This window comes from Pseudopipra pipra, chromosome 9 (assembly GCF_036250125.1).
Source record: "Pseudopipra pipra isolate bDixPip1 chromosome 9, bDixPip1.hap1, whole genome shotgun sequence".
NCBI classification, from domain to species: domain Eukaryota; kingdom Metazoa; phylum Chordata; class Aves; order Passeriformes; family Pipridae; genus Pseudopipra; species Pseudopipra pipra.
The window spans coordinates 8669706-8694908 of record NC_087557.1 but is presented as its reverse complement, the minus strand read 5'-3'; the positions used below and the strand labels follow the sequence as shown (position 1 = coordinate 8694908).

Sequence of the window (25203 nt, the reverse complement as noted above, 5' to 3'; positions counted from 1 at the left end):
AAAAGGCAGACAAAAATATAAAGTGCCTTACTGGTCACTCACTCTTTCTTATATAAAATAACCAACCGCCCAGGGCAAAGGAAATATACTTGATCAAATTCTTGATTAAATAAACTTAGGTGAAGCTGAAGCACTTGTTTCAGTTTCACATGAGAAATAAGATGGAGAAGATGTGAATAAATTGCAAGATAAAGAATGAACTTTCCAAAGAAAAATATAGATTATGCAAAAAGAAGCAACAGTCTTATTAATAGTTTCATGATATGTCTTGGCTTTATAAGTGCACTCCATTGGAAATGTAGATCATATGAAGAGAATTATTTGAGACTGAGAATTCAGGGAAAAATATGTAACAGAACAAAAGGGCCCATATGAGATGGACATAAAAGAGCTGCAGACCAGGTACCCCACAGTGGTGATGTCTGACTGGCATGGAGTATACACAGATCTGTCCTGTATATGCTCCCAAAAAAACCCACAACATATCCTTAAAATTACTGGCTTAGTTGGTGTACTGCTCTAGGATAAAAGTAGTGTGTCTACAGAGCAGATCTCAAATCAAACCTTAAAACTTCTTGTCTTCTTAAAACGCAGCTGGAATTATTTTTTTAACATGGGCTGTGTTTCTAAGAACTTGGTCTTGCTGAAAACTGGCATTCAGCTGTTTCACCCACAAGAACTCTTTAGACAGCATAATATCTCTTCCTTCCCCTTTCCTAGACAAATGACTCATATGTGGAAAATGATCTCTCACCCTGCTCCATGACCCTGTGATGATCGATCTGCATCCATTTTGCAGTTACTGGTGAATACCTGACCACTGAAAAGATATTTTTTGCCCCTGTCTAAGTCGAGCCCTAAGAAAACAGCTCCTCCCAGAAATTCACTACCCAAATCTATAGTTCCTTTTGCTCTGTGGTACTGAAGCCTATGCTGCTACTGCAGACAGACGTGCTCTGACAGCACCAGGACAGTCCCACTGCACCAATCTTACCACATTACCATAGGTATTCATATGCTTCTGTACCTGCGCAAAATCTTGCAGCAGCCTGCACTGGTGAGGAACTTAGGATGGTTTAACCTTCCCTGTCACAGCAGTACAGTGACACTGCTGCTTTCCAATTCCTTAACTCACATGGGAAGCTCAGAGAGCTGGAAAAACATTGAAACAGAGCATAAAAAGGCTTGGATTTCAACCCAGACACAGTGGCTCAAACCAATTAGCTGTAAAAATATATGCTGGAGGCATGGGTTCTAAAATTTCTGCAATTTTAAATGTTGTATCCTCTGATGTCATGAAGCTCTAATTGCTTCAGGTCTTGTCAAACTGCTTTTGGGTCATTAAACCACTTGCCAAATAATTATGGGCTTGAAACACAGTCAAAGATAACTTCAGCTACAGCTCAACCACAACTGGAATTGAAATGGTACTTTAACTTTCCTGACTGCTGTCTACAAATACAGGCAATGCTAAAACTCTTTGAGCATCAGCATGCAAAACCAGAACTCCTATGAATAAATTTAAGCTAAAAATTAGAAGACTCACCTAACCTAGTGAAGCAATGTTTGTATGGATGTAATGCAGGCCTGTACAAAGAAATCATCTTCAATCACAAATCAAGGGACCAGACTCAGCCCCTTCTGGCCTTGTGTTTGTGATCTTCTTAAACCATTGATTAAACTTACCCTAACTAAATGGAAATAAAATCAGGAACTTAAACTTGCTTTCCTTCCTCACCTCTTCCATGGGCTATCAATTTAAAACTAATGTCTTTAATCATGTCTGACTTTGTTTAGTCATCTCCAGCCTCTAACAAAACAGAGTGCATAGGCAAACCATGCCTCAGGACCTCTAAGGCAGGCAGGAAAAAGCCATCTCTAGAGTACCCTTACTTCCTACTCGTAAAAAATGGCAGAAAAGTAGTTATGCAGTCAAAGACAGCTGGATTTTATCTAAGGAAGCAGAGCTATTGCTTTGAGAACTGGTGTGACCACACTCACAAATTGCTGTGGATGCAGCCAGGCAGCCAAAATATCACTCCCAGAGAAAATGTCACCACGAGAAAAAGTGCAGGTCAAGATATAAGAGCATAGGAAAGTACAGGTGGGAATGGACCTCAGGAAGTTATCTTGTCCAATACTCCTGCACAAAGTAGAATCAGTATAAGGTCAGAATAAGTTATTCAAGTTTTTGTTCATTTCTTGCTCAATGTGGAGGCTTAACATCAACATTCAGAGTGTTTGTTCAAACCTGAATAACTTGGAGATCAGTGTTTGGAAGCCATGTTGTGTTAGGAAGACAGATCTGAGGAAGTCACTGTATTCCATAGGGAACTAATGATGACTAGTAATAGAAGGTTAATTAGCCACTGCTGAAATGGCATCTCTGACCAGTATAATTTCAGCATGTCCTAACAGCATTCTTCCTGTTACACTTGAGTTTAATGATAACATTAGAGCCCATAGAATTCTAGAACCAGTCACTGCTTCGCCCAAAAATCTTCATGAAAACGTGCTGTCCCACTGTATTAACAGTAAGATTATCTTTTCATCATCAACATTTGCCTTTTCTCCCACTGTCACACAACTTCTATAACTCATAATGGCATGTCACATCATGTAATATCTACAATCTCAACATAAAGGTGTGAGAGGGGAAAACTGCATAGTTTACTTAGTTTAAACTAAATCAAAATCAAACTGGCTTATTGATTTATTAATAGAACATAATTAACTGGCAATCAGTGGGATATACATTCAGGTTCCATATCAGCAATGCAACAGACAAGGCACTGTTAATAGACAAAATGCTCATAAGCACCGAACAAATTTCTAAAGGACCTTTCTTCACTAATCTCCCAAAGTTCTAATGATCCATACACCACCCACCCGTGGTTATACACACAGTCTACCTCTCACGCATATCTCCTGTAGGAGATGTGGTTTCTTAATGTGTGCCTGTGCTGCACCTTACAATGCTTTCAGAAGAATTATCAAATGTGAAATCCCTCCCATTCCTCCTTCTGCCCTACCTTTGCAGCTTTACAGTAACCTCAAAACTTTGTTCTCGCTTTGGGCTAGTTCAGTCTGTTACTGTTTCTGAAGTATGAAAACACATGTTAAATTAATCAATTCAGGTGGAAAATTTAATGAGGCTCCTAGAAGATACAGTAGAAACACCATTAATTTCCCAAATGATCTGTGATTCGTAGATTTCAGAAAAGGACTACAGTAGCCTAACTACTTTGCTTTTGTAGCAAAGCGTTATAATATACAGGCTTCACCCCACCTCGAATTTTGGCAAGGTTAAAAAACACCCAGGCAGAGAGAGGATACAATGCTTTCTTACAAGAGATAGCCTATTCAAGTGGAGAAGCAGCTGAGAATTAAAGAAAAAAATAGGCAGTATGTGACAAATATTCTAAAGAAGAAAGATGTTGGACTTTTTTTTTTAATTAGACTTTTAGAGAGCTCTGACCCCAGAACACAGCATGGTAAAACTGGCAAGATAATTCACTATTTTATTTATTTCCCATATCAGCCAAAGCAAAGACCAAGTTACCTTTGAACTCTTGCCACACATGTGCATCTGTTTTGCTTCATCTAACAAGCCTTTCTGAGAAGCACATTGTAAATGCAGAATGGAGCAAGCTGTGAAAAAGGATGAGCATCATACTCCACTGATCCCAGCGTTTTACAGGACCTGGGACACTACATTACAGCTCTGTAAAGAAACAGCAATCACAGAAGTTATGCTTAAGAGCTCTGTGCTAAAGAACAAGGGAAGATGCATTGACTGTAACAACAGCAGTGATAATCCGAGTCCTGGATTGGACTACCTGTTGGTGACCAACAGAAATCTTTGCCTCACAGCAGGAAGCTCAGAGCTGGATTCTCAGCAGGGCCATAACAATGTGATACACTCCAGGCTGGCATACTTAAGCTGATACTGTATGTGCCACATCAGCTTTTAACTAGCTTTACCTTCTACACAGAAATCCAACTAAACAGAAAATAGAAGGTTTACTCTTCAATCCATGCGTGCCCCTTATTAAATATGTGGTATTTAAACCACATTTAGGAAATAAATTCTTGTTTATCACTTAGCCCCTGATGCAGCAAAATCTGAATCTAAAAAACTGCACCATGTTAAGAGTCTGTATGACATCTTTCTAGGAAGGGAGTGCTACAACTAAAGAGTTTAGGTGAAGACCTAATGATGCTGAAAAACCTCAGTATGAAGAACTGCTCAGAGACTTTGGTATCTTTAAGCAGCAAGGTATTTGTCCATTCAATATTGGGAACAAGCCAGCTTGTGCTGGACAAACTTGTTTGACTTGAAAGTGCAAAACTAAGCCATTTTATACACTTTGGATACATGGTTACATCATATTAATAAGTAGGGTAGTCTCTGGGTGGAGTCTTTCCTGATGTGCGCAGTCTTCTACTGTAGGGGTTTTCTCCTCAAGCCTTCATCCCTCTGGTGGTTGCCATGGACGTCTTCCTCAATTTGACCTCTTCAATTAGGTGACCTGAATTCTTCAAGCTTGCAAAATCCTGGCTTCGGGCCTTCTATATCTTATTCAAACGTCTAGTTTACCTAATTTATTACCATGAGCATACAACTCCTTTCTATAATAAGGCCTTTGGTCCAGGGAGCAGAACAGAACATGATATTAACCAGTGCTCCTAAAATTGAGGAGATAACTCCTTTAGGCCTGGCTCCTGTTTCAGTAATCTGCAAAAGCAAATCAAGATAGGCTGCAAAAAATGTAGTAATGTTTATGTTGACTACAATTGGGGCATGAGGTGATTAGTGTGACAGTCTAGATAAAAGCAGATCTTTAAGGCCAGATCTAAAAGCATTATTCACTGTCTGTAACAATTCACTATCAATCAAATCATATTGGCATTATGTGCTTCATCAGTCATGTACAGAATTACAATACTTTCTAGAGCGTCTCCCACTTTTAGGTATTGCCCACAAATCTCAATCATGGGAATCATTCAACTCCCCTGTGTTTTCGTACAGGGCCTGCACCACCTGTTCTGTCCAACAACCCCCAACTGACCGAATGCAGAAATTGACCGAACGTTTCCTACACTGCACCGGGATTCCAGAAGAGCTGGCACTAACCAGGTGTGCCCGACTAAAGGTGAGCAAGAGACAGACCCGGCTGTGCTCAGATGAGCCACCAGCAGGAACACGGGGGGCTGTGCACAGGCCACCTAAAGCTACCCAAGGTAAAACACCCCATTTTTTCCAATTTCAGGGCCTACCAAAAAGTGCCCCCGAGGAAGCCCCAGGTGATAGAAAAGGAGGCAGCTCGGGGGACGAGGCGGCTCCCCCAGCCAAGTGCCGCTCGGCAAAGTCCTGTGGGTGGGTGGGTGGGTGGGTGTGGGCGGGTGGGCGGTCACTCCCACAGTCAAAATCATGCTCTCCTAGGGGGCCTGATTTGTACTCTACTCGCTTTCCTCTCTCCCCTCTGAATCATGAACTCCATTAGTACACAGTTACCACAGCAAGGCTGCTGCTGCTTTCCACAAGCACTTTGTCCTTGTTTGTGGAGAGCAGATGGAGCTGTGGGCTCCACTTACTTGCTCCTCCTGATCAGGTACTCAGGACACTCAGCTGTGACGCCAGGGTAGTTTCCAGGCAAGCACATGGAGAAGAAAGTACGAATAGACAAGTGCTGAGAATCAAATTACTCACGAGCTTTAATTCTTGTCTCAGTATGCCACCAAAGCCAGCCTAGTTCAGGACACAATTGTTAATGAAACTAACAGATAGAACAGTATAGAGTGGATAAAAGGCAAGCACAGCCATTTGGATGGACAAAATGTACATACATTTACAAAAATGGATAAAATGTGGATAATATGCAAACAAAATCATCCAATCATAAAAATAATATAACAAATTCCAAGGCAGAACATTGGCTAAGCTGCAAACAGAGCACAGCAAAATGGGAAACACCAGGAAAAACTGAGCTGAAATCACTGGGTTGGCTGAGGGCTCTTGCATTTCCACAGCTGGCCTCCTTCATGCCATTTCCATTTATCAAAACCTCGCTGCAGTGTAAAGACAAAAAAGGGGGAAAGTCATGAATACCAATCCTCAGGCACCACAGAGGCTCCTCAGAGCAGTGGTCAGGCAATTCCATCAAAACTGCCTCCTACAACTCCCACCCTGTGTCCTCAGCACTGTGCACTTACGTTGACATGTAGGATATGTAATCACTCCATCCAGGCACTCTGCTCTAAATTTCTCAGCTCTTGAAAGTGGTTTGTGCCACCATTTGCATTCAAAGAAAATAAAATCCCCAGAGCGATAGGTGGAAGTTCTTGACTGGCGTGACTGTAGTTGAATATTGTTGCTTTCCATATGCTCCGTATTCACTGTACAGCTCCCTGAAAAAAAGGACTTTCATTATTTGCCTGTAGATCTCACACCAGACAACTGATGCTGTGAAACCACTGTGCCCTTTCCCCAGCAGTCTTTCCAGCTCAGGAATGCTGCCCAATGGCTTCTTGCTGCCCCTCCCTGCCTGTAGCTTACAACAGGCTTCTGCACTCTGGCTCCTCCCCACGCACTTCCCCAGGAAAGGGAAAGGCTTTTTGCTCCCCTTTCAGCACTAAAATTGCAGCACCACAGCAGCTAATCTGTGGCTGAAGAGGAGATGACTTACTGCCCAGCCTGCATCGTGGGTAATCCAACACTCCCTCCACACACTGGACTCTGAAGTGGGAAGGCTCTTGCTCTTTCACATATCCTGCTTTACAACGAAATTCAATATAGTCACCCGATGTGGAAGTCAGCTTGGTTTCTCTGGACCCTTTCAGCTCAATATTGTTTCTGTCCATATCTTCTTCTGATGCTGTACAGGCCACTTGAAAAATTGAAGAGAAGAGTGTCAGCATTTCATACAGGCACACCACAGGTAACTGTTTTGCCCCTAGAGCCTACACAAGTTCTTTGCATCAGAAAATCCTTCCAGCTATTTGCTCTCATCCTCTGTTACTTGCCACAGAAAAGACATTCACAGCCAGCCTAAAAGGGAAAAAAGACCATGGTTGAGATGCCACACAGAGCTGTGGAGAAGCCTTTTCAGTCTGACAGTCACACAGGGCAAGAATGAAGCACAGGTGAGGAAGGCACCAGGCACCAATGAATTTGACCACATGTTTTTTGAGATCCTTCCCTTCTGCTCTGTACTTCTCTAAATTTATTTTCTCCTTACCATGTCAGAGATGCAAGCCTGGATGTCCCCAGAACTGCCACACACTCAGATCACTCCTCCTTGTTCACAGCCTGCTGCCTGTAGCAGCATCCCCAGCTTGGGAACCCTCAGGAGCTTTGCACAGAGGTGGAGATCCCCTCACAGAGGGGGGTTCAGCCCAAGTCCTCTCCTTGCAGAGCTCCTGGCAGCAGAAAGGACTACAGGAGCTAACTTTCAGAGAAACTCTTTGGGGATAAAAGAAGGACTCGCTGCTGTTCTGCCCTGCCAACATCACAGCCCCAGCACAAATGCTGCTGCACAAGTTCTGCCCTCAGAGTCAGAGAAAAAGAAGAGAGGAGCAGTCACACAGCCTTTGGCCACCCAGCACATGCTTCCACGTACCTAGGCAAACAGGGGGGCTTGACCACTGCCCATCAGTACAAGTGATATACTGAGATCCTTTCAAGACATACAGGCAACTAAGTAATAAATAATAAGTAGTAAATAATGCTGATTTACAGACTATGGGATACTATTTAAGGCTTCCAGTCAAAACTGAGACTCCATTATGCAATATACTACACAAACAAAGAAGCACACAGCTCTTGAGAGACTACCTGAAAGTTTTATATGCCATCTTAGATCAGTCTGTGTAAATAAAAAGACTGCAGTTGCTTAACTACACTTTCTTTAGCAACTTATGTTCTATTGCTTTTCTGCAGTTACCTGTTCATGATAATCTTATGTAAATAACAGCATCTTCCTGCTAATGATGAGTGCAAATGCATAACACAGTAAGTCATAATAAAATAAATAGTACTGTTGCAGTGGTAGCGACAGGAAAAGGTAATGGCTTTTCCTGACTCTTCATTCACAACATCATTTTTAACATAACATATCTGCAAATATGTAATGTTAATTGTGACAATATCTGTGATGTATTAGTTTACAGTGAATTACAGACTTCTCATAAGTAGTGTTAAAGTAGATTACCAATGCAAGAGGGAGGAGGTGACCACTCTCCATCAACACATTCTATTTCCTTTGATCCAACCAATTTAAATTCCATGTTACACTCATAGTGCTTTCTGTCCCCATGTTGATACTGTTCCTCAGAGCCACCAGCAATATTTCCGTTGGTAATTTCAGGGGGAGGTCCACAGCCTCTGGCCTTCTCTGAAATCAAGAGATCAAATCTATGCTCTGAACTCAGTACTTCAAGCACAGTAAAGTACAACATAAAACACACTGAATTTGTTGTTTAAAGTTAAGAAAAATCAGTGGAACAGGTTAAACGGATCATTGATTTATGCCTTTGAATATCTGGATTCATGGTGGGCTGGAGATCACAAACAGATATGTGTGATCCTGGCTCACTCCTCATGTCTCTTACTTCCATGCACTGTCAATGCCTGCTATGATAAAAGAAGTGCTTGATAAAACCAACCGAGTTTTAAGAGAAAAAAAGTATTCATCATCATCATAGCTAGGCTTTGCGAACGAAGATTTGGGAAGGGCTCTACCCACATTTGTTGCAAGGAAAAAAAAAAAGTATTACAAGGATGGCAACTTCAGTATTCTTAAAAAAAAATAAAAATTGACAGTTCTGCAAGTAATAACAACCTATGTTCTAAAAATCACATAGCAAGTGATATATATAGGGCATATTAAAGGAATTCAGTTTTGATGGAGTGAATGGAACTCCTATTAAGGGAATTGACTGAGTGGGAAGAAAGGGAAGTCAGAAATATGAGGTCCCTTCATCCTCTCAAGCTTCATGAAAGCCCATGAGCCTCATGAAAGGGAGTAGCACCAGCACAAGAAACTCTTTTCAGATGCCAGTAAGTTGTACTCTGCCTTAAAAAGGATAAATACAGAGGTATATATTTTTCCTCTGGCATGAATTTATTCATCCTACTAGATGAAGCTAAGGAATTTCACAGGAAAATCCTTCACTGGGTTTCTTTTGCTTGGGTCCAGTTCTGTGCCATCTTCAGCCCACCTTTTTTTTTCTTCAATATCATGTGATTAGAAAAAAGAACATAGGATACAATATCTGAGGGGTATCAACATTAGGCAGTGGCAAAACTTCGGACATTTAGGATATAGTAAGAGAGGACATTACTCAAATGAATCACTCCTGGCTGCCATATTGCACATTATTTATGCATTTCTGTATAATAACTAATTTTTCAAACATTACAGTCAATAACCTGATTACTATTTTGTGCAAGCCATTTGCCAATTCGCTTTCAGTCACTGCAGAACTTCATAACATCATATTGCACAACCAAAGCTCGCAGAAATTCCAACACTGAAAGCTCAGCTGTTGAGAATCTTTCACACAAAATAGGAAAACGCCATGAAATGATCCCAAGAGGCCTAGTTCTTGGCCTGTTAGAGATGAAGGCGGGATGGTTGTCTTTTGGAGCAAGACTGGCTTATAGAAGGTGTCTGCAGAAGTGTTTAGGACCAAGGCATCCTCATTCCTTGAGGGGTTGGTACCTTGCAGTGCCTCTGTGGGGGGTGGGGCCTGGGGCCTGGGGCCGCTTTGGGGGGGTGGAGGAAAAGCCCAACTGGATTTTAGCCTGAGTATGGAAGTCTGGGGAAATCTGGACTTGATTTTTCTGGTGTACGGAATGGGGGAAAACATAGACTGGATTTCAAAAAAAAAAAAAAAAAAAAGAAAAAAAATGAAGAGTTGGACTTGATGATCTCAGAGCTCCTTTCCAACCCAGCTGATTCTATGATTCTATTTCCTACTGCGATAAAGTTAACAAAATAATTGCCTTTACACACTGGTGGTGATGGAAACCATCCGAAGGAGTAGCACTGAACAGAGGCAGGTCCCACTCTTACAAACTTGTTTGCACAGGTAAATTTCACAACATCTCCATTGGGGTATTTACCCTTCTTGGGATAAAAATCTCCATTGGGCAATGTCAGCATTGCACATTCTATTACTACAAAGACAAAATATTTTAATATATAATGTACACCCTACAGAAAGTACATGAAATGCTACTGATTAGAACAAAACCAAAGAAAGTCTTAAAGAAAAAAGGTTCACAGAGTGCATACAGAGTTATGCTAATTAACAAACACAAAATATTCACCGAGACACTTGGGTGCTGGACTCCATTCACCATTTATGCCACACCTTGTGGTATCAGTTGGCATATTATTTGCAGTTTTATATCCTTCCAAACATGAATACTCAATTCTATCTTCAGGCATGAACACATTTTTATTTGTGTGGTGAATCAAAATGTCCTCTGGTGCTTTACATAATTCTGTAGAGTAAAAGAAAGGGCATTTTGTTATCCAGAAACATTGCTCTTTGGAAGCATCATCCCTGTTGGTATATTTGAAAAAATACTAATTGTGCATTGCCAGAATATTCATGTAGAATATGTAGTATGTTCACATATTATCTATTGCATTAATCTTTAGAAACATGTGTCTAGAAGTAATATTTAGCATAAATACTTCTTGCTTAGGTTCAATTATTTCCTTCTGCTACATATTATTATTATTTTTGGTGTCACAGCAAATGGTTTGTACTCTTGTTCCTTGTGATCATTTGTGAGGGGTCAGAAAAGAAGCCACAAAGTCCTAGGTAAAGACAGTGTGAAATAAAAGGAGAAGATAAAATGGCAGCTAAAGTTGGTCAATATTATGAGCCTCAGCATCCCGACAATGGAATATTAAGTCTTTTACTATACCACACCGCTGTTCAGGGGAGGAAAGTAGTTCCAAATAAAGAATCCTATTTGTCTCTAGTTTGGTAACATTTAAAGAAAGTTCTTGGCTGAATGCCTTGCTTCACAGGCATTTCTTCATAAATTGGGAATAAATTTGGGCAAATGTACTTTTACTCATGTAAGAATCACCGAACAGGTCAGTGATTACCATTTACTTAATGCTAAAGAGATCCAAAAAGATAGGTCACCAAGAAGACACTAGATTTTCCCCACCTTACTCAATACCTTTATGTTTTCTCTCTGTATATCCTAGAACCTGAGAATGATTAACCTCTGAAGGATCAGAGATTGGAGTCTCTGCCCAGTAAGAAAACTCCACCAATCTGGATGGCAAAACTCTGAGTCCACAGGACACCATTTCTATGATGGTGACAATGGTAGGGAGCTCTGACATGTTTAGGTACTCACTGATGCATTTTGGAGGTGGGGTCCAGCCATTTTCTTGGCACTGTGTCTCTCCTTTTTCTTGTCCTCCTGCAGTTACAAAGCCAGTATTACATCTATACGGGGCCACTTCCCTTAAATGGAACTCAGTTCTTGACGTGGTGAAATGACCATTCTGAACATAGATCTGCCTGCATTTTACTGAAAGAGATAGACAAAATTTCTTGCAAGTGAAATACTGCTAAACTGCATGCTTATAAATCACAGCAGAAGGAAGACAAAAGCAGCAGCATTCTAGGACTTAGGCCATTTAATTTTAAGAGCACATGAAGTTTTCCTTCTGCACTGAGCTCTCTTCTTGGGGGACACAAACAGGGATAGAGAGGGGTTTGATTTGCAGCAATCCTGCAAGCTTCCCAAACTGTATGTCCACGTCTGGTCTTCACTAGAAATGAAACTCCTGTTGGGCCTGCACAGCACTGTGCATGCACGGAGAGCACCTCCTGTCCATACTGCAAGGCAGGGGCACAGCACTGCAGTGTGCAGGTGTCACCTCAGTCCTGCCTCAGAGAAGTCATTCAGAGTGCACAGACTGCAGGACTGAAGCAAATCTCTACCAAAGGCCCCCTTCTTGCACAATAAAACACTAGACAGACCCAGTGTTGCAACATTTAGTGCAACACCTTCAAAAGTTTAAATTTCAGCGTGATGCCCAGAATTGCCTAACACTAGGAATCAGAAAATTTCACTTTTCTTGCTCATTTTTAGGTCAAAATCTCAGTGGGTGACAATCCAAAACATTAGATGGTAAGAGTCTCTATCAGTGTGGAATTGTTTCCTAAAAAACTATTCTTACAGTTCAAGAAAAGGTATATTGAATTATTTCTTTGTCCATAGGAAATAATTGTCTAAATATTTAAAGCTCCTGTGAGATATTAGAGCAATTTCAGGCTTGGTGCCAGTCAGGAACAGAAGCTGGAAAGGAACTGGAGAGGTACCCTTCCTATTCCTCCCACCTGCCAGTATGATGCCAATGGGAAAGAAAGCAAGAGGAACAAGGATCAGGTGGCACAGCGAGAGGCTGAAAGGAGTCTGTGCAAGGGAAATGATTGCTATTTACACCTGCACAGCTATGCTAGAACAAGATTCCTCTAGGGAAGACAAAGGGATTATGACTCCCATCCCAGAGCTCACATCCTATATCTGGAGGAGCCACGTGTGTGAATGTCTTTAGTGACTGACCTCAGCAGCACAGGGACACGAGAGCTGTGGAGGACAGGTGAGACAATCACAGCACTGCCTTTCCATTGTACAGCATCTTGACTTAGAGTTACTAAGTCCTAGTGATGGGTCATGTGATGATGTGTTTACTGCTTTTAGACAGAAACCTCAACAAAATACAAGCACACTCACTGTCAGGGATACATCTGGGATGAGGGAACCAGCCATTCATTGTGCACGTGACGACTTGGTGCTCAGCATGGTAATCAGGGTTGCAGGTGTATGTAGTTCTTTCACCTTGTTTGTAAAAATCCGTCCCGTCTCTTGGGAAATAACCATTTATCAGCTGGCTGGTATAACATACGTCTAAAGAAGAAAGGAAGTACATTTTTCTAAAGAAGAAGGAAGTACATTTTTCTGAGGAAGAAAGGAAGTACATTTAACAACAGTAATTTCTACAGCAAGAACTGAGGTAAAAAATTCTTAGGAAGACAGTTACTAAAAAAACAGGCCTACACCCCTGGTCAGGAGAGGAAAGAAGTTCCAAATAAAGAATCCTATTTGTCTCTAGTTTAGTCATATTTAAAGAAAGTTCTTGGCTGAATGCCTTGCTTCACAGGCATTTCTTCATACATTGAGAATAAATTTGGGCAAATGTACTTTTTCTCTGGTAAGAATCACTGAACAGTCAGTGATTACCATTTACTTAATGCTAAAGAGATCCAAAAAGATAGGTCACCAAGAAGACACTAGATTTTCCCCACCTTACTCAATACCTTTATGTTTTCTCTCTTTATATCCTAGAGCCTGAGAATGATTAACCTCTGAAGGATCAGAGATTTGAGTCTCTGCCCAGTAAGAAAACTCCACCAATCTGGATGGCAAAACTCTGAGTCCACAGGACACCATTTCTATGATGGTGACATGTTTAGGTACTCACTGATGCATTTTGGAGGTGGAGTCCAGCCATTTTCTTGGCACTGTGTCTCTCCTTTTTCTTGTCCATCTGCAGTTACAAAGCCAGTATTACATCTATACGGGGCCACTTCTTTTAAACGGAACTCAGTTCTTGACGTGGTGAAATAACCATTCTGAACATAGATCGGCTGGCATTTTACTGAAAGAGATAGACAAAATTTCTTGCAAGTGAAATACTGCTAAACTGCATGCTTATTAATCACAGCAGAAGGAAGACAAAAGCAGCAGCATTCTAGGACTTAGGCCATTTAATTTTAAGAGCACATGAAGTTTTCCTTCTGCACTGAGCTCTCTTCTTGGGGGACACAAACAGGGATGGACAGGGGTTTGATCTCTACCAAAGGCTGAAAGGAGTCTGTGCAAGGGAAATGATTGCTATTTACGGCTGCACAGCTATGCTAGAACAAGATTTCTCTAGGAAAGACAAAGGGATTATGACTCCCATCCCAGAGCTCACATCCTATATCTGGAGGAGCGACATGTGGCTGTTTTACAGGGGTACACTCCGGGTGTCTTACAGTGACCGACCTCAGCAGCACAGGGACACGAGAGCTGTGGAGGACAGGTGAGACAATCACAGCACTGCCTTTCCATTGTACAGCACCTTGACTTAGAGTTACTAAGAAGTGGTTATGGGTCATGTGATGATGTGTTTACTGCTTTTAGACAGAAACCTCAACAAAATACAAGCACACTCACTGTCAGGGATACATCTGGGATGAGGGAACCAGCCATTCATTGTGCACGTGACGACATTATGCACAGCATGGTAATCAGCGTTGCAGGTGTATGTAGTTCTTTCACCTTGTTTGTAAAGACCCATCCTGCCTCTTGGGAAATAACCATTTATCAGCTGGCTGGCATAACATACGTCTAAAGAAGAAAGGAAGTACATTTTTCTAAAGAAGAAGGAAGTACATTTTTCTAAAGAAGAAAGGAAGCACATTTAACAACAGTAATTTCTACAGCAAGAACTGAGGTAAAAAATTCTTAGGAAGACAGTTATTAAAAAAACAGACCTACACCTGTAGCACTAAGTCTGATGAGAAACTTGTTTGAACATGTTTTAGGATGGCTCTTTGTGGTCCCTTTGTAAACACATGTTTCTTCTTCCCAACACCCCCCACAGCAACTGTTATCTCCCATGCAGGAATGTCCTGGGAAAGGTGTCCTGAGGTGTCCCATTGGTCCTTGTTAACCCCTTCCTGTGATTGGGTGTTCCTGTAAGCCCCTTGAGACTTCTAATTGGTTAACCTGTGATTCTCCCTAACCCTATAAATGTGACATCCCCAACAATAAACACTCTCTTGCCTCCTCTCCACGCCCGGTGTGCTGTCTCTGTGCCTGCCATGGGGCCACGTGGGTGGTGGGGGGAGGGGGGAGCACCTCTCCCCTCCAGGCTCGGGGCCTGAAAAACCCTGTCCCTGGAGTTCCCTTTCCCTATCCCTCAAGACGTCGGAATGGTTCTTCAGATGGAGAAGGAACCACAACTGGGCTCTCCCACGTCGAGGGTGGGGAAAGGGATCCAGAACTGGTAAACCTGTAACTACAAGAAGCGTGCATGCCTCTTTAAGAGAGAAAAAGAAAGCTTAAAGAACATATCTAATTCCATCCGCAAGTCATCTAATAAGACTGTTTTGCTAACCTGAAAGATAGTCCCGTTTCTAACAAGGGACTTAGACCACGCCAGCATGGCGAAAAAAGGGTTAAAGCTGCTAGAAACAGCTCCGCAGCAATCCCCCTGCGCGGCTCCCGGCCCCGGGCCGGCCCCGCCGTGCCGCGGCTCTGGGGAAGCCCCGACATCAGCCAGCCCCGCTCCCGCCGCTCCAGCTCCCACCTTCCGAGCCGCCCGGGGCGCACCCCGCCCCGCAACAGACCGGACCGGACACCCGCGGTACCGCCGCCCCGCCGAGACCCCGGCGCTGCTGGCGGCCCCCGCCGATCCCGCCGATCCTTCCTCTGCCCTGCTCCTGCCGCACACAGCACCCCCCACGTCCCACCATGTGGCCGAGGCAGCAGCCGCCGCCGCAGCCCCTCTGGACACCAGGACTGCCTCCGAGGAACAGAAGAAAACAACCATTTGGACTCTAATGAAACTAAAATTAACAGCAATAAGTAGTTTGTTTGGTTCAGCAGTAAATTGGAAGTTTGTGTAAGTGAAAAACTTGTTTATGAATACATCAATAAAAACATTTTTAAATTCTGTTTTATAGGGACACCCTCAGACACTAAGAGAATGGGGTAAATTTAAAATCCATATATCAATAAAGACATATTCATCTTTAAGGAATAAAAAAGGGTGGGATGTAGCACTAAGTCTGATGAGAAACTTGTTTGAACATGTTTTAGGATGGCTCTTTGTGGTCCCTTTGTAAACACATGTTTCTTCTTCCCAACACCCCCCACAGCAACTGTTATCTCCCATGCAGGAATGTCCTGGGAAAGGTGTCCTGAGGTGTCCCATTGGTCCTTGTTAACCCCTTCCTGTGATTGGGTGTTCCTGTAAGCCCCTTGAGACTTCTAATTGGTTAACCTGTGATTCTCCCTAACCCTATAAATGTGACATCCCCAACAATAAACACTCTCTTGCCTCCTCTCCACGCCCGGTGTGCTGTCTCTGTGCCTGCCATGGGGCCACGTGGGTGGTGGGGGGAGGGGGGAGCACCTCTCCCCTCCAGGCTCGGGGCCTGAAAAACCCTGTCCCTGGAGTTCCCTTTCCCTATCCCTCAAGACGTCGGAATGGTTCTTCAGATGGAGAAGGAACCACAACTGGGCTCTCCCACGTCGAGGGTGGGGAAAGGGATCCAGATACACCCCTGGTCAGGAGAGGAAAAAAGTTCCAAATAAAGAATCCTATTTTTCTCTAGTTTGGTCACATTTAAAGAAAGTTCTTGGCTGAATGCCTTGCTTCACAGGCATTTCTTCATAAATTGGAAATAAATTTGGGCAAATGTACTTTTTCTCTGGTAAGAATCACTGAACAGTCAGTGATTACCATTTACTTAATGCTAAAGAGATCCAAAAAGATAGGTCACCAAGAAGACACTCGATTTTCCCCACCTTACTCAATACCTTTATGTTTTCTCTCTGTATATCCTAGAGCCTGAGAATGATTAACCTCTGAAGGATCAGAGATTGGAGTCTCTGCCCAGTAAGAAAACTCCACCAATCTGGATGGCAAAACTCTGAGTCCACAGGACACCATTTCTATGATGGTGACAATGGTAGGGAGCTCTGACATGTTTAGGTACTCACTGATGCATTTTGGAGGTGGGGTCCAGCCATTAACTTGGCACTGTGTCTCTCCTTTTTCTTGTCCATCTGCAGTTACAAAGCCAGTATTACATCTATACGGGGCCACTTCTTTTAAACGGAACTCGGTTCTTGACGTGGTGAAATAACCATTCTCAACATAGATCTGCCTGCATTTTACTGAAAGAGATAGACAAAATTTCTTGCAAGTGAAATACTGCTAAACTGCATGCTTATAAATCACAGCAGGAGGAAGACAAAAGCAGCAGCATTCTAGGACTTAGGCCATTTAATTTTAAGAGCACATGAAGTTTTCCTTCTGCACTGAGCTCTCTTCTTGGGGGACACAAACAGGGATAGAGAGGGGTTTGATTTGCAGCAATCCTGCAAGCTTCCCAAACTGTATGTCCACGTCTGGTCTTCACTAGAAATGAAACTCCTGTTGGGCCTGCACAGCACTGTGCATGCACAGAGAGCACCTCCTGTCCATACTGCAAGGCAGGGGCACAGCACTGCAGTGTGCAGGTGTCACCTCAGTCCTGCCACGGAGAAGTCATTCAGAGTGTACAGACTGCAGGACTGAAGCAAATCTCTACCAAAGGCCCCCTTCTTGCACAATAAAACACTAGTGCAGACAGACCCAATGTTGTAACCGGTTTCCTGTCACTTGGAATACATTCTTTAAGCCATTTTAATATTACCTAAACATTAATGTTTAATATATTGTTTAATACCTTGTTAATTTAATCTATTGTTTATATAGAATGTTTGATCCATTGTTAATATATAATGTTTAATACATTTTTTCAATGGATGGAAATCAGTTGCTTTGGTTGGCTGTTTTGGTCTTGTATTCTGAAAGAAAACATGCACAGAGTATTAAATTCTTTACTACTTAATCATTCTGTCAAGGACTGTCTTCATTTGAAGAAATTAACACTATAACAAATAGAAATATTTTCATACTAGAGAGCCAAGTAAACAAGGATATAAAAAAACCCAAAACCTAAAGCACTTTGAAGAACACTAGAGGATGTAATTATCGTTGGGAGCAGGGTTTATGATACTGTAGTGCAACACCTTCAAAAGTTTAAATTTCACAGTGATGCCCAGAATTGCCTAACACTAGGAATCAGAAAATTTCATTTTTCTTGATCAATGCTAAGTCAAAATCTCAGTGGGTGGCAATCCAAAACATTAGATGGTAAGAGTCTCTATCAGTGTGGAATTGTTTCCTAAAAAACTATTCTTACAGTTCAAGAAAAGGTATATTGAATTATTTCTTTGTCCATAGGAAATAATTGTCTAAATATTTAAAGCTCCTGTGAGATATTAGAGCAATTTCAGGCTTGGTGCAAATCAGGAACAAAAGCTGGAAATGAACTGGAGAGGTACCCTTCCTATTCCTCCCACCTGCCAGTATGATGCCAATGGGAAAGAAAGCAAGAGGAACAAGGATCAGGTGGCACAGCGAGAGGCTGAAAGGAGTCTGTGCAAGGGAAATGATTGCTATTTACGACTGCACAGCCATGCTAGAACAAGATTCCTCTAGGGAAGACAAAGGGATTATGACTCCCATCCCAGAGCTCACATCTTATATCTGGAGGAGCGACATGTGGCTGTTTTACAGGGGTACACTCCGGGTGTCTTATAGTGACCGACCTCAGCAGCACAGGGACACGAGAGCTGTGGAGGACAGGTGAGACAATCACAGCACTGCCTTTCCATTGTACAGCACCTTGACTTAGAGTTACTAAGCTGTGGTGATGGGTCATGTGATGATGTATTTACTGCTTTTAGACAGAAATCTCAAGAAAATACAAGCACACTCACTGTCAGGGATACATCTGGGATGAGGGAACCAGCCATTCATTGTGCACGTGACGACTTGGTGCTCAGCATGGTAACCAGGGTTGCAGGTGTATGTAGTTCTTTCACCTTGTTTGTAAAAATCCGTCCCGCCTCTTGGGAAATAACCATTTATCAGCTGCCTGGTATAACACTTCTCTAAAGAAGAAAGGAAGAACATTTTTCTAAAGAAGAAGGAAGTACATTTAGCAACAGTAATCTCTACAGCAAGAACTGAGGTAAAATAATTCTTAGGAAGACAGTTGCTAAGAAACAGGCCTCCAAACACATTTCTGTAGCCTTCCTCTCCAAAAAGACATTTGTGTGCAAACCTGAATGAAAGCTTGCTTTATTTCACTGCCCTGAGATTAATGAATCACATGAACAGAAGTGGAAGTCACTACATAAAGCAAAAAGAGCTGGTCTAGTAACCACAATCTCTTACCTACTGTTCATGTGCACCAGCTCTAGTTTGGTCTGCTTTGTCTCTAAACTGTTGCTGTTTGCACAGAGGGAATTTCAGCATTTGCCTCCTGGAGATTTTAGCATCTCTGTGGAAGTGTATCAGCCTCTCAAAGCAGGTCTAGAGATTTTAGCAACAGCTTGGCACGCTGGCTCTATGGCCTCCTGCACCCCAAGAGCCCAGACATGGGCTGAAGGAATGTTATAGTGTGTTATCTGAGTAACTGGTCCTTTCCTCCAGGCAGGGCTCCATTCATTTCCTGCACTGAGCACCACTCCACTGAGGGCATCAAGGAAAGATCAACCTTTTGTAATCCACTTTCCAGTCCTACCAGTAGGCAGGAATTTTGCTGTGACTGAAGATGTCTGAGAGGAGATCTCACCTTGCTGCTTTAAATGTAAGTCTAATTCATTTTAAATCTAAGGAGTGTATCTGGTTCTTTTGCTGATACCACGATCACTTGCAGCTTATTCCAAGAGTGTGACATCTTTTCAGCTCCAAAAGCTTTCCAAAGGGACCAGGTAATGGTTCTCAGAGAGGAACCTCTAGACAAAGTGCCCAAGCCATGGAAGGGAGAATATATTGACAAAGAGTAGAAACTCTCTATGTGCAGCTGTGTGTCCAGAGGAAAGTATGTGCTTGCATGTTACCCAGAAGCCAGAGAAGATTTCCCATATATTTCTTAATCTCATGAATAGTTTCAAGAGTAAAAAATCTCCCAAATCCAAAAGCATCATTTCAGCCTTACTCATTTCAGAGTGTCCCCAGCTGACACTTTGAGCTCTGCAGAGAGGATGACAGTCTGGGTGCAGTTCCAGGGGTCAGCTAAAGCAGTCCGACTCTAAGAAACTGTTTTGTCTTGTGTTCCATCAGAACAATTTCAGCTGCACAGACCTCTGATAATTATAACAGAATTGAGCATATGTTGGAAATGCACTTACTCAGGCATTTTGGCGCTGGAGACCAGCCCCTTAGAGAACACGAACTTTGACCCCAGGGATTTCCGTTGAGGGGTAAATAATCTTGGAAACAGTAGTAGTCAACAATCTGCCCAAGTCTCTTCGGAAAGTGGGAGCGGATGTCATATCTTAACCTGCCGTTTTCTATAACTGGGTAGCCACACGATTTTGCTTAAAATAGAATTTAAGAGCAACAATGTCAACACATGCATGATAAAATCTCATCACACAATTAATTCAGATTCAGCCTCATCATCTGGGTGTTTTCAGAAACGGACAGAACCAGGACTGCCCACCCTGGCACACCCCTCAGGAGTGTGGGAACAATGGCACTGTGCTGCTGGTGTCTTTGGCAGTGCTTCTAGCTCTGTCATTTCTCCCAATTCCATTGCAATCAAATTCTGTCAACTCTCCTCTCACCTTTACATTGCCTAAACTTTCTCTCCAGGCTCAGATCACTTGATATTCCAAAACTTCTTTTCTCTTATCTATGAGATTACGAATTACAACAAATGAACCTGAATCAATTTAATTAAGGAATTCCTCAACAGCTTGAGAATGAGAAAAGCCAGACTAAAGCAGAAAGAAACAAATGTTGGGAAGCTGTTAATGAAAGACTAAATGATGTTGTTAAGAAACAATTTTTTAGTTGTTTATAATTATTGAACTAATTTCAGTGACTAATTTTCAGTGCCTGGGTGACTGAAACATACTCATTTGGAAGGCTGAAGCTTTACCCAGAGTAACAGAGCCTGAACAGTCTAGCTAATTAGATGCAATGAAGTCTGGTTTCCATCTGAGCATGAAAGGTGAGAATTCATCAAGAATAAATAAAAGAACCCCTGAGAAATGAAGCCTTGGAAAAGAAATGAAATCTCTGTATAGAAAATAAATGGGAGAAGAATTCTCCAGCAGGGAAGGAAAGTCCTTGGTGAGTACATTCATTACGCAGCAGAGACCTGGCACAGAAGTCCTCTCTCCAGTTAGCTGTAAGGCCAAAGGTTTGAGAAAGCAGCAGTACTCTCACTGAAGCTTTCCTACAGGTTGTCCAGGTGCTTCTTGAAAACAGGACTACAGGAAAAATAACTAGAATCCTTTTTCATGTGAGGAATGCAGAGTTACAACTTCCTGAATTACACTGCACAGATCCCAACCACAGACTAGGTAGCTTGGATTTGTGACACAAAGTGAGCAGGAAAAACGCTCATTCTTCCACATCAAAATGTGGAAAGTGAATTTTATATATATTTATATTTTTATATATATTTTTATATTTATATTTCTGTTGTGCAGAATGGGGCCTCAGCTCCTCTGTGTTTACATAAAAAAAGAAGCATGAAAGATGATCTTAGTTTCTTCATCATTACTAAGAAATGCTTCCATCTGTGTTTTATAACAACTCTCTCTGTTTTTCCCACTCCTGCCCTGATATTGATGGTATGCATTGCCATCAAGTCTCAGATTATATTTATTTATTTATTTATTTACTACTACAGCTAGTAATTATATTTTTAAAGGCAGTTTCTTAGTACTTGAGATGAAGAAATTTACTGAAAGTATGTGCTTCAAAACTATATGAATTACATCATGCACTCACCATATGTACTCACCGACACTGGAAGGGTTTTATTTCTAGATTTGAAAGCATGCATTAAATGCATACCTTCAAATCCTTTAGTGAGAGACAAGGAGATCTGGAATAATTCATTCAGGATTTACATGTGACTTGACCTCAGTTACAAATAGCTCAAGCTGCTTTCTTACCATCATTGTGCTGGTAGCAACTTCCACCAAGTCAAGCACAAGCTACAAATCCAAGTAGAAGTGTTTTTCTGTCCTTGTGCAAAAGTTCAGCTCTTGGAACAATTCACACAGACTTCCAATATGGAGCTGGAACTAAGAATCCTGCCTGACCCATGGTAATAATTGTCCTGGATAAATCAAATTTTGCTACATTCACATTCCTTTGCAATCTCCCTGGCCTAAGTAAAGCACTGTGAAAAAGTAGTGAAAATTAGGGTAAATTTTTAGTTCAAGTTCCAGGACTTTTCTGGACTTCTTTGCAAACAAATTAGACTTTATTAGTTGCTTTGAGGCAGTATTTATTATAAGAATATTTAATTAAGGTAAGATATTCCTTTAATTTCTTGATTTTTTTTCAATTTTTCAAAGTAAAACCAATTGGATTGTTTTGATTAATAAGGTCTTCATAGTTTTCACCCAAAATTAAAACCAACCTGAACCAAGCAAAGACACACTAGCTCAAAACCACACAGCACCCTTTCCTCAACAGCCTGTGCAAAGCAAAAAAAAAAATTAAATTACTGAGGATAGATTAAACAATATAAACACAAATAAAGAAAAATAAATTCAATAGAGAAACAAAAAGCATCAGAGGCTTGTGAAAAGATACACAGTATACTAGCTACCTATTTAAACATGTACGAAAGCATACTTGTATACATCTATCTCATTTCATAGACTAAAAACAGTCTGTCAAGAGATATTTTATAAGCTTTTCAGTCAATTTAGTAATTATTCCTCTTTCTCAGGTCATCTCACCGATTATTCCAGACAGAAATAAATGCACATTTATGGAATATTTTTGATCTTATTCTACTAATTGTTTACTGGTTTCAGAAGTTAGAATAATTAACAAACATAATTAAAAAAAAATTAGTCATCTGGCTCTAGTTTATAGTGATACGAATGTTTAAAATTTGGCATCAGATTAATAACAGCAGTAGTTATCCAAATAAATAGGTGAAGTAATACCTATGATAAGATATGAAATACTAAAGGTGTTCAATACTGCCAGAAGAAATCTCAGTCACTGTTGTCAGAAGTTCATTAGAAAGGCTACAATGCCTCTAGATATTGTTTTAAATACCATCTTCACATACACTTTAAGAAAGAGCTCTGATTTTTTTTCTACATTAAAGCTTACCTCTTTGTGCAGTACAACACGTCCAACATAAGAGCAGAGCTGCATAGCCCAGGAGCAACATTCTAGAGATTCAGAAACTCATCCAAACACATCCAGTATTGGGCCCTACTTTTTTTGAGTACTTTGTGTTATTTCCACTCCTGTTTTACTCACTAACTGCTCCAGAGACTGACCTTGCAAGCCATTTATACTCTGATTTCAGCAGTCATTTCCACGAAACCTCTTGCAACACACAAGTATTTCTTTACCCCCCCCCAAACCTTGCTAAAGGAATAAATAAATAAAAGCCTGGCAATTTAGGCTGACACATTCCTTTCCTGCAATCTCCTTGTTTTTTCATCATGCTTTTTTCTTTTTCTCTTTTTTTCCTTCTGATTTATCCCCTACATACTCATATAAGGTTATTTTTTGGTATCTAAAAGCAGTTGAACAAAGAAATTATTTTGCGGTTCTTTGTATGTTGTGTGTGTAAAAATGAACTTCTCTACACATATAATTCAAGATCTATGGTAAAAACAATCAAAATAAAAGGCAGACAAAAATATAAAGTGCCTTACTGGTCACTCACTCTTTCTTATATAAAATAACCAACCGCCCAGGGCAAAGGAAATATACTTGATCAAATTCTTGATTAAATAAACTTAGGTGAAGCTGAAGCACTTGTTTCAGTTTCACATGAGAAATAAGATGGAGAAGATGTGAATAAATTGCAAGATAGAGAATGAACTTTCCAAAGAGAAATATAAAGATTATGCAAAAAGAAGCAACAGTCTTATTAATAGTTTCATGATATGTCTTGGCTTTATAAGTGCACTCCATTGGAAATGTAGATCATATGAAGAGAATTATTTGAGACCGAGAATTCAGGGAAAAATATGTAACAGAACAAAAGGGCCCATATGAGATGGACATAAAAGAGCTGCAGACCAGGTACCCCACAGTGGTGATGTCTGACTGGCATGGAGTATACACAGATCTGTCTTGTATATGCTCCCAAAAAAGCACACAACATATCCTTAAAATTACTGGCTTAGTTGGTGTACTGCTCTAGGATAAAAGTAGTGTGTCTACAGAGCAGATCTCAAATCAAACCTTAAAACTTCTTGTCTTCTTAAAACGCAGCTGGAATTATTTTTTTAACATGGGCTGTGTTTCTAAGAACTTGGTCTTGCTGAAAACTGGCATTCAGCTGTTTCACCCACAAGAACTCTTTAGACAGCATAATATCTCTTCCTTCCCCTTTCCTAGACAAATGACTCATATGTGGAAAATGAACTCTCACCCTGCTCCTTGACCCTGTGATGATCGATCTGCATCCATTTTGCAGTTACTGGTGAATACCTGACCACTGAAAAGATATTTTTTGCCCCTGTCTAAGTCGAGCCCTAAGAAAACAGCTCCTCCCAGAAATTCACTGCCCAAATCTATAGTTCCTTTTGCTCTGTGGTACTGAAGCCTATGCTGCTACTGCAGACAGACATGCTCTGACAGCACCAGGACAGTCCCACTTGTCCCTCTGCACCAATCTTACCACATTACCATGGTATTCATATGCTTCTGTACCTGTGCAAAATCTTGCAGCAGCCTGCACTGGTGAGGAACTTAGGATGGTTTAACCTTCCCTGTCACAGCAGCACAGTGACACTGCTGCTTTCCAATTCCTTAACTCACATGGGAAGCTCAGAGAGCTGGAAAAACATTGAAACAGAGCGGAAAAAGGCTTCAATTTCAACCCAGACACAGTGGCTCAAACCAATTAGCTGTAAAAATCCATGCTGCAGGCATGGGTTCTAAAATTTCTGCAATTTTAAATGTTGTATCCTCTGATGTCATGAAGCTCTAATTGCTTCAGGTCTTGTCAAACTGCTTTTGGGTCATTAAACCACTTGCCAAATAATTATGGGCTTGAAACACAGTCAAAGATAACTTCAGCTACAGCTCAACCACAACTGGAATTGAAATGGTACTTTAACTTTCCTGACTGCTTTCTACAAATACAGGCAATGCTAAAACTCTTTGAGCATCAGCATGCAAAACCAGAACTCCTCTGAATAAATTTAAGCTAAAAATTAGAAGACTCACCTAACCTAGTGAAGCAATGTTTGTATGGATGTAATGCAGGCCTGTACAAAGAAATCATCTTCAATCACAAATCAAGGGACCAGAC

The 25203-nt window shown here is 41.3% G+C and overlaps 2 protein-coding genes across 2 annotated transcripts in view; both read right to left on the bottom strand.

Moving 5' to 3' along the window:
• Positions 1 to 25203, bottom strand: part of LOC135418578 (uncharacterized) — a 114256-nt gene that overhangs the window by 35319 nt on the left and 53734 nt on the right. Inside the window, exons 34-42 of the mRNA XM_064664017.1 lie at positions 15213 to 15663; positions 14025 to 14119; positions 13530 to 13706; positions 12782 to 12955; positions 11210 to 11458; positions 8214 to 8396; positions 7623 to 7742; positions 6690 to 6890; positions 6217 to 6411 (exon numbers count right to left, since the gene is read on the bottom strand). Coding sequence (XP_064520087.1) covers positions 6217 to 6411; positions 6690 to 6890; positions 7623 to 7742; positions 8214 to 8396; positions 11210 to 11458; positions 12782 to 12955; positions 13530 to 13706; positions 14025 to 14119; positions 15213 to 15663 — 1845 coding nt within the window. The remainder of the gene's footprint in view (positions 1 to 6216; positions 6412 to 6689; positions 6891 to 7622; positions 7743 to 8213; positions 8397 to 11209; positions 11459 to 12781; positions 12956 to 13529; positions 13707 to 14024; positions 14120 to 15212; positions 15664 to 25203) is intronic.
• LOC135418814 (complement factor H-related protein 3-like) lies at positions 16604 to 24127 on the bottom strand. The gene is made up of 4 exons (XM_064664461.1): positions 23037 to 24127; positions 20072 to 20260; positions 18653 to 18826; positions 16604 to 16999 (listed from the first exon to the last, which is right to left on the bottom strand). The coding sequence occupies exons 1-4, from the start codon at positions 23095 to 23097 to the stop codon at positions 16629 to 16631; spliced, it is 795 nt and encodes a 264-aa protein (XP_064520531.1). The 5' UTR covers positions 23098 to 24127; the 3' UTR covers positions 16604 to 16628.

Excerpts from the sequence above, each read along its gene's own strand:
- LOC135418814 (XM_064664461.1), bottom strand. The coding sequence starts at position 23,097 with ATGTTGCTCCTGGGCTATGCAGCTCTGCTCTTATGTTGGACGTGTTGT. Across the intron at positions 20,261-23,036 it reads GTGTTGTACTGCACAAAGAG|CAAAATCGTGTGGCTACCCA; the intron begins GTAAGCTTTAAT and ends TTCTATTTTAAG. Across the intron at positions 17,000-18,652 it reads TCCCAGATGTATCCCTGACA|TAAAATGCAGGCAGATCTAT; the intron begins GTGAGTGTGCTT and ends TATCTCTTTCAG.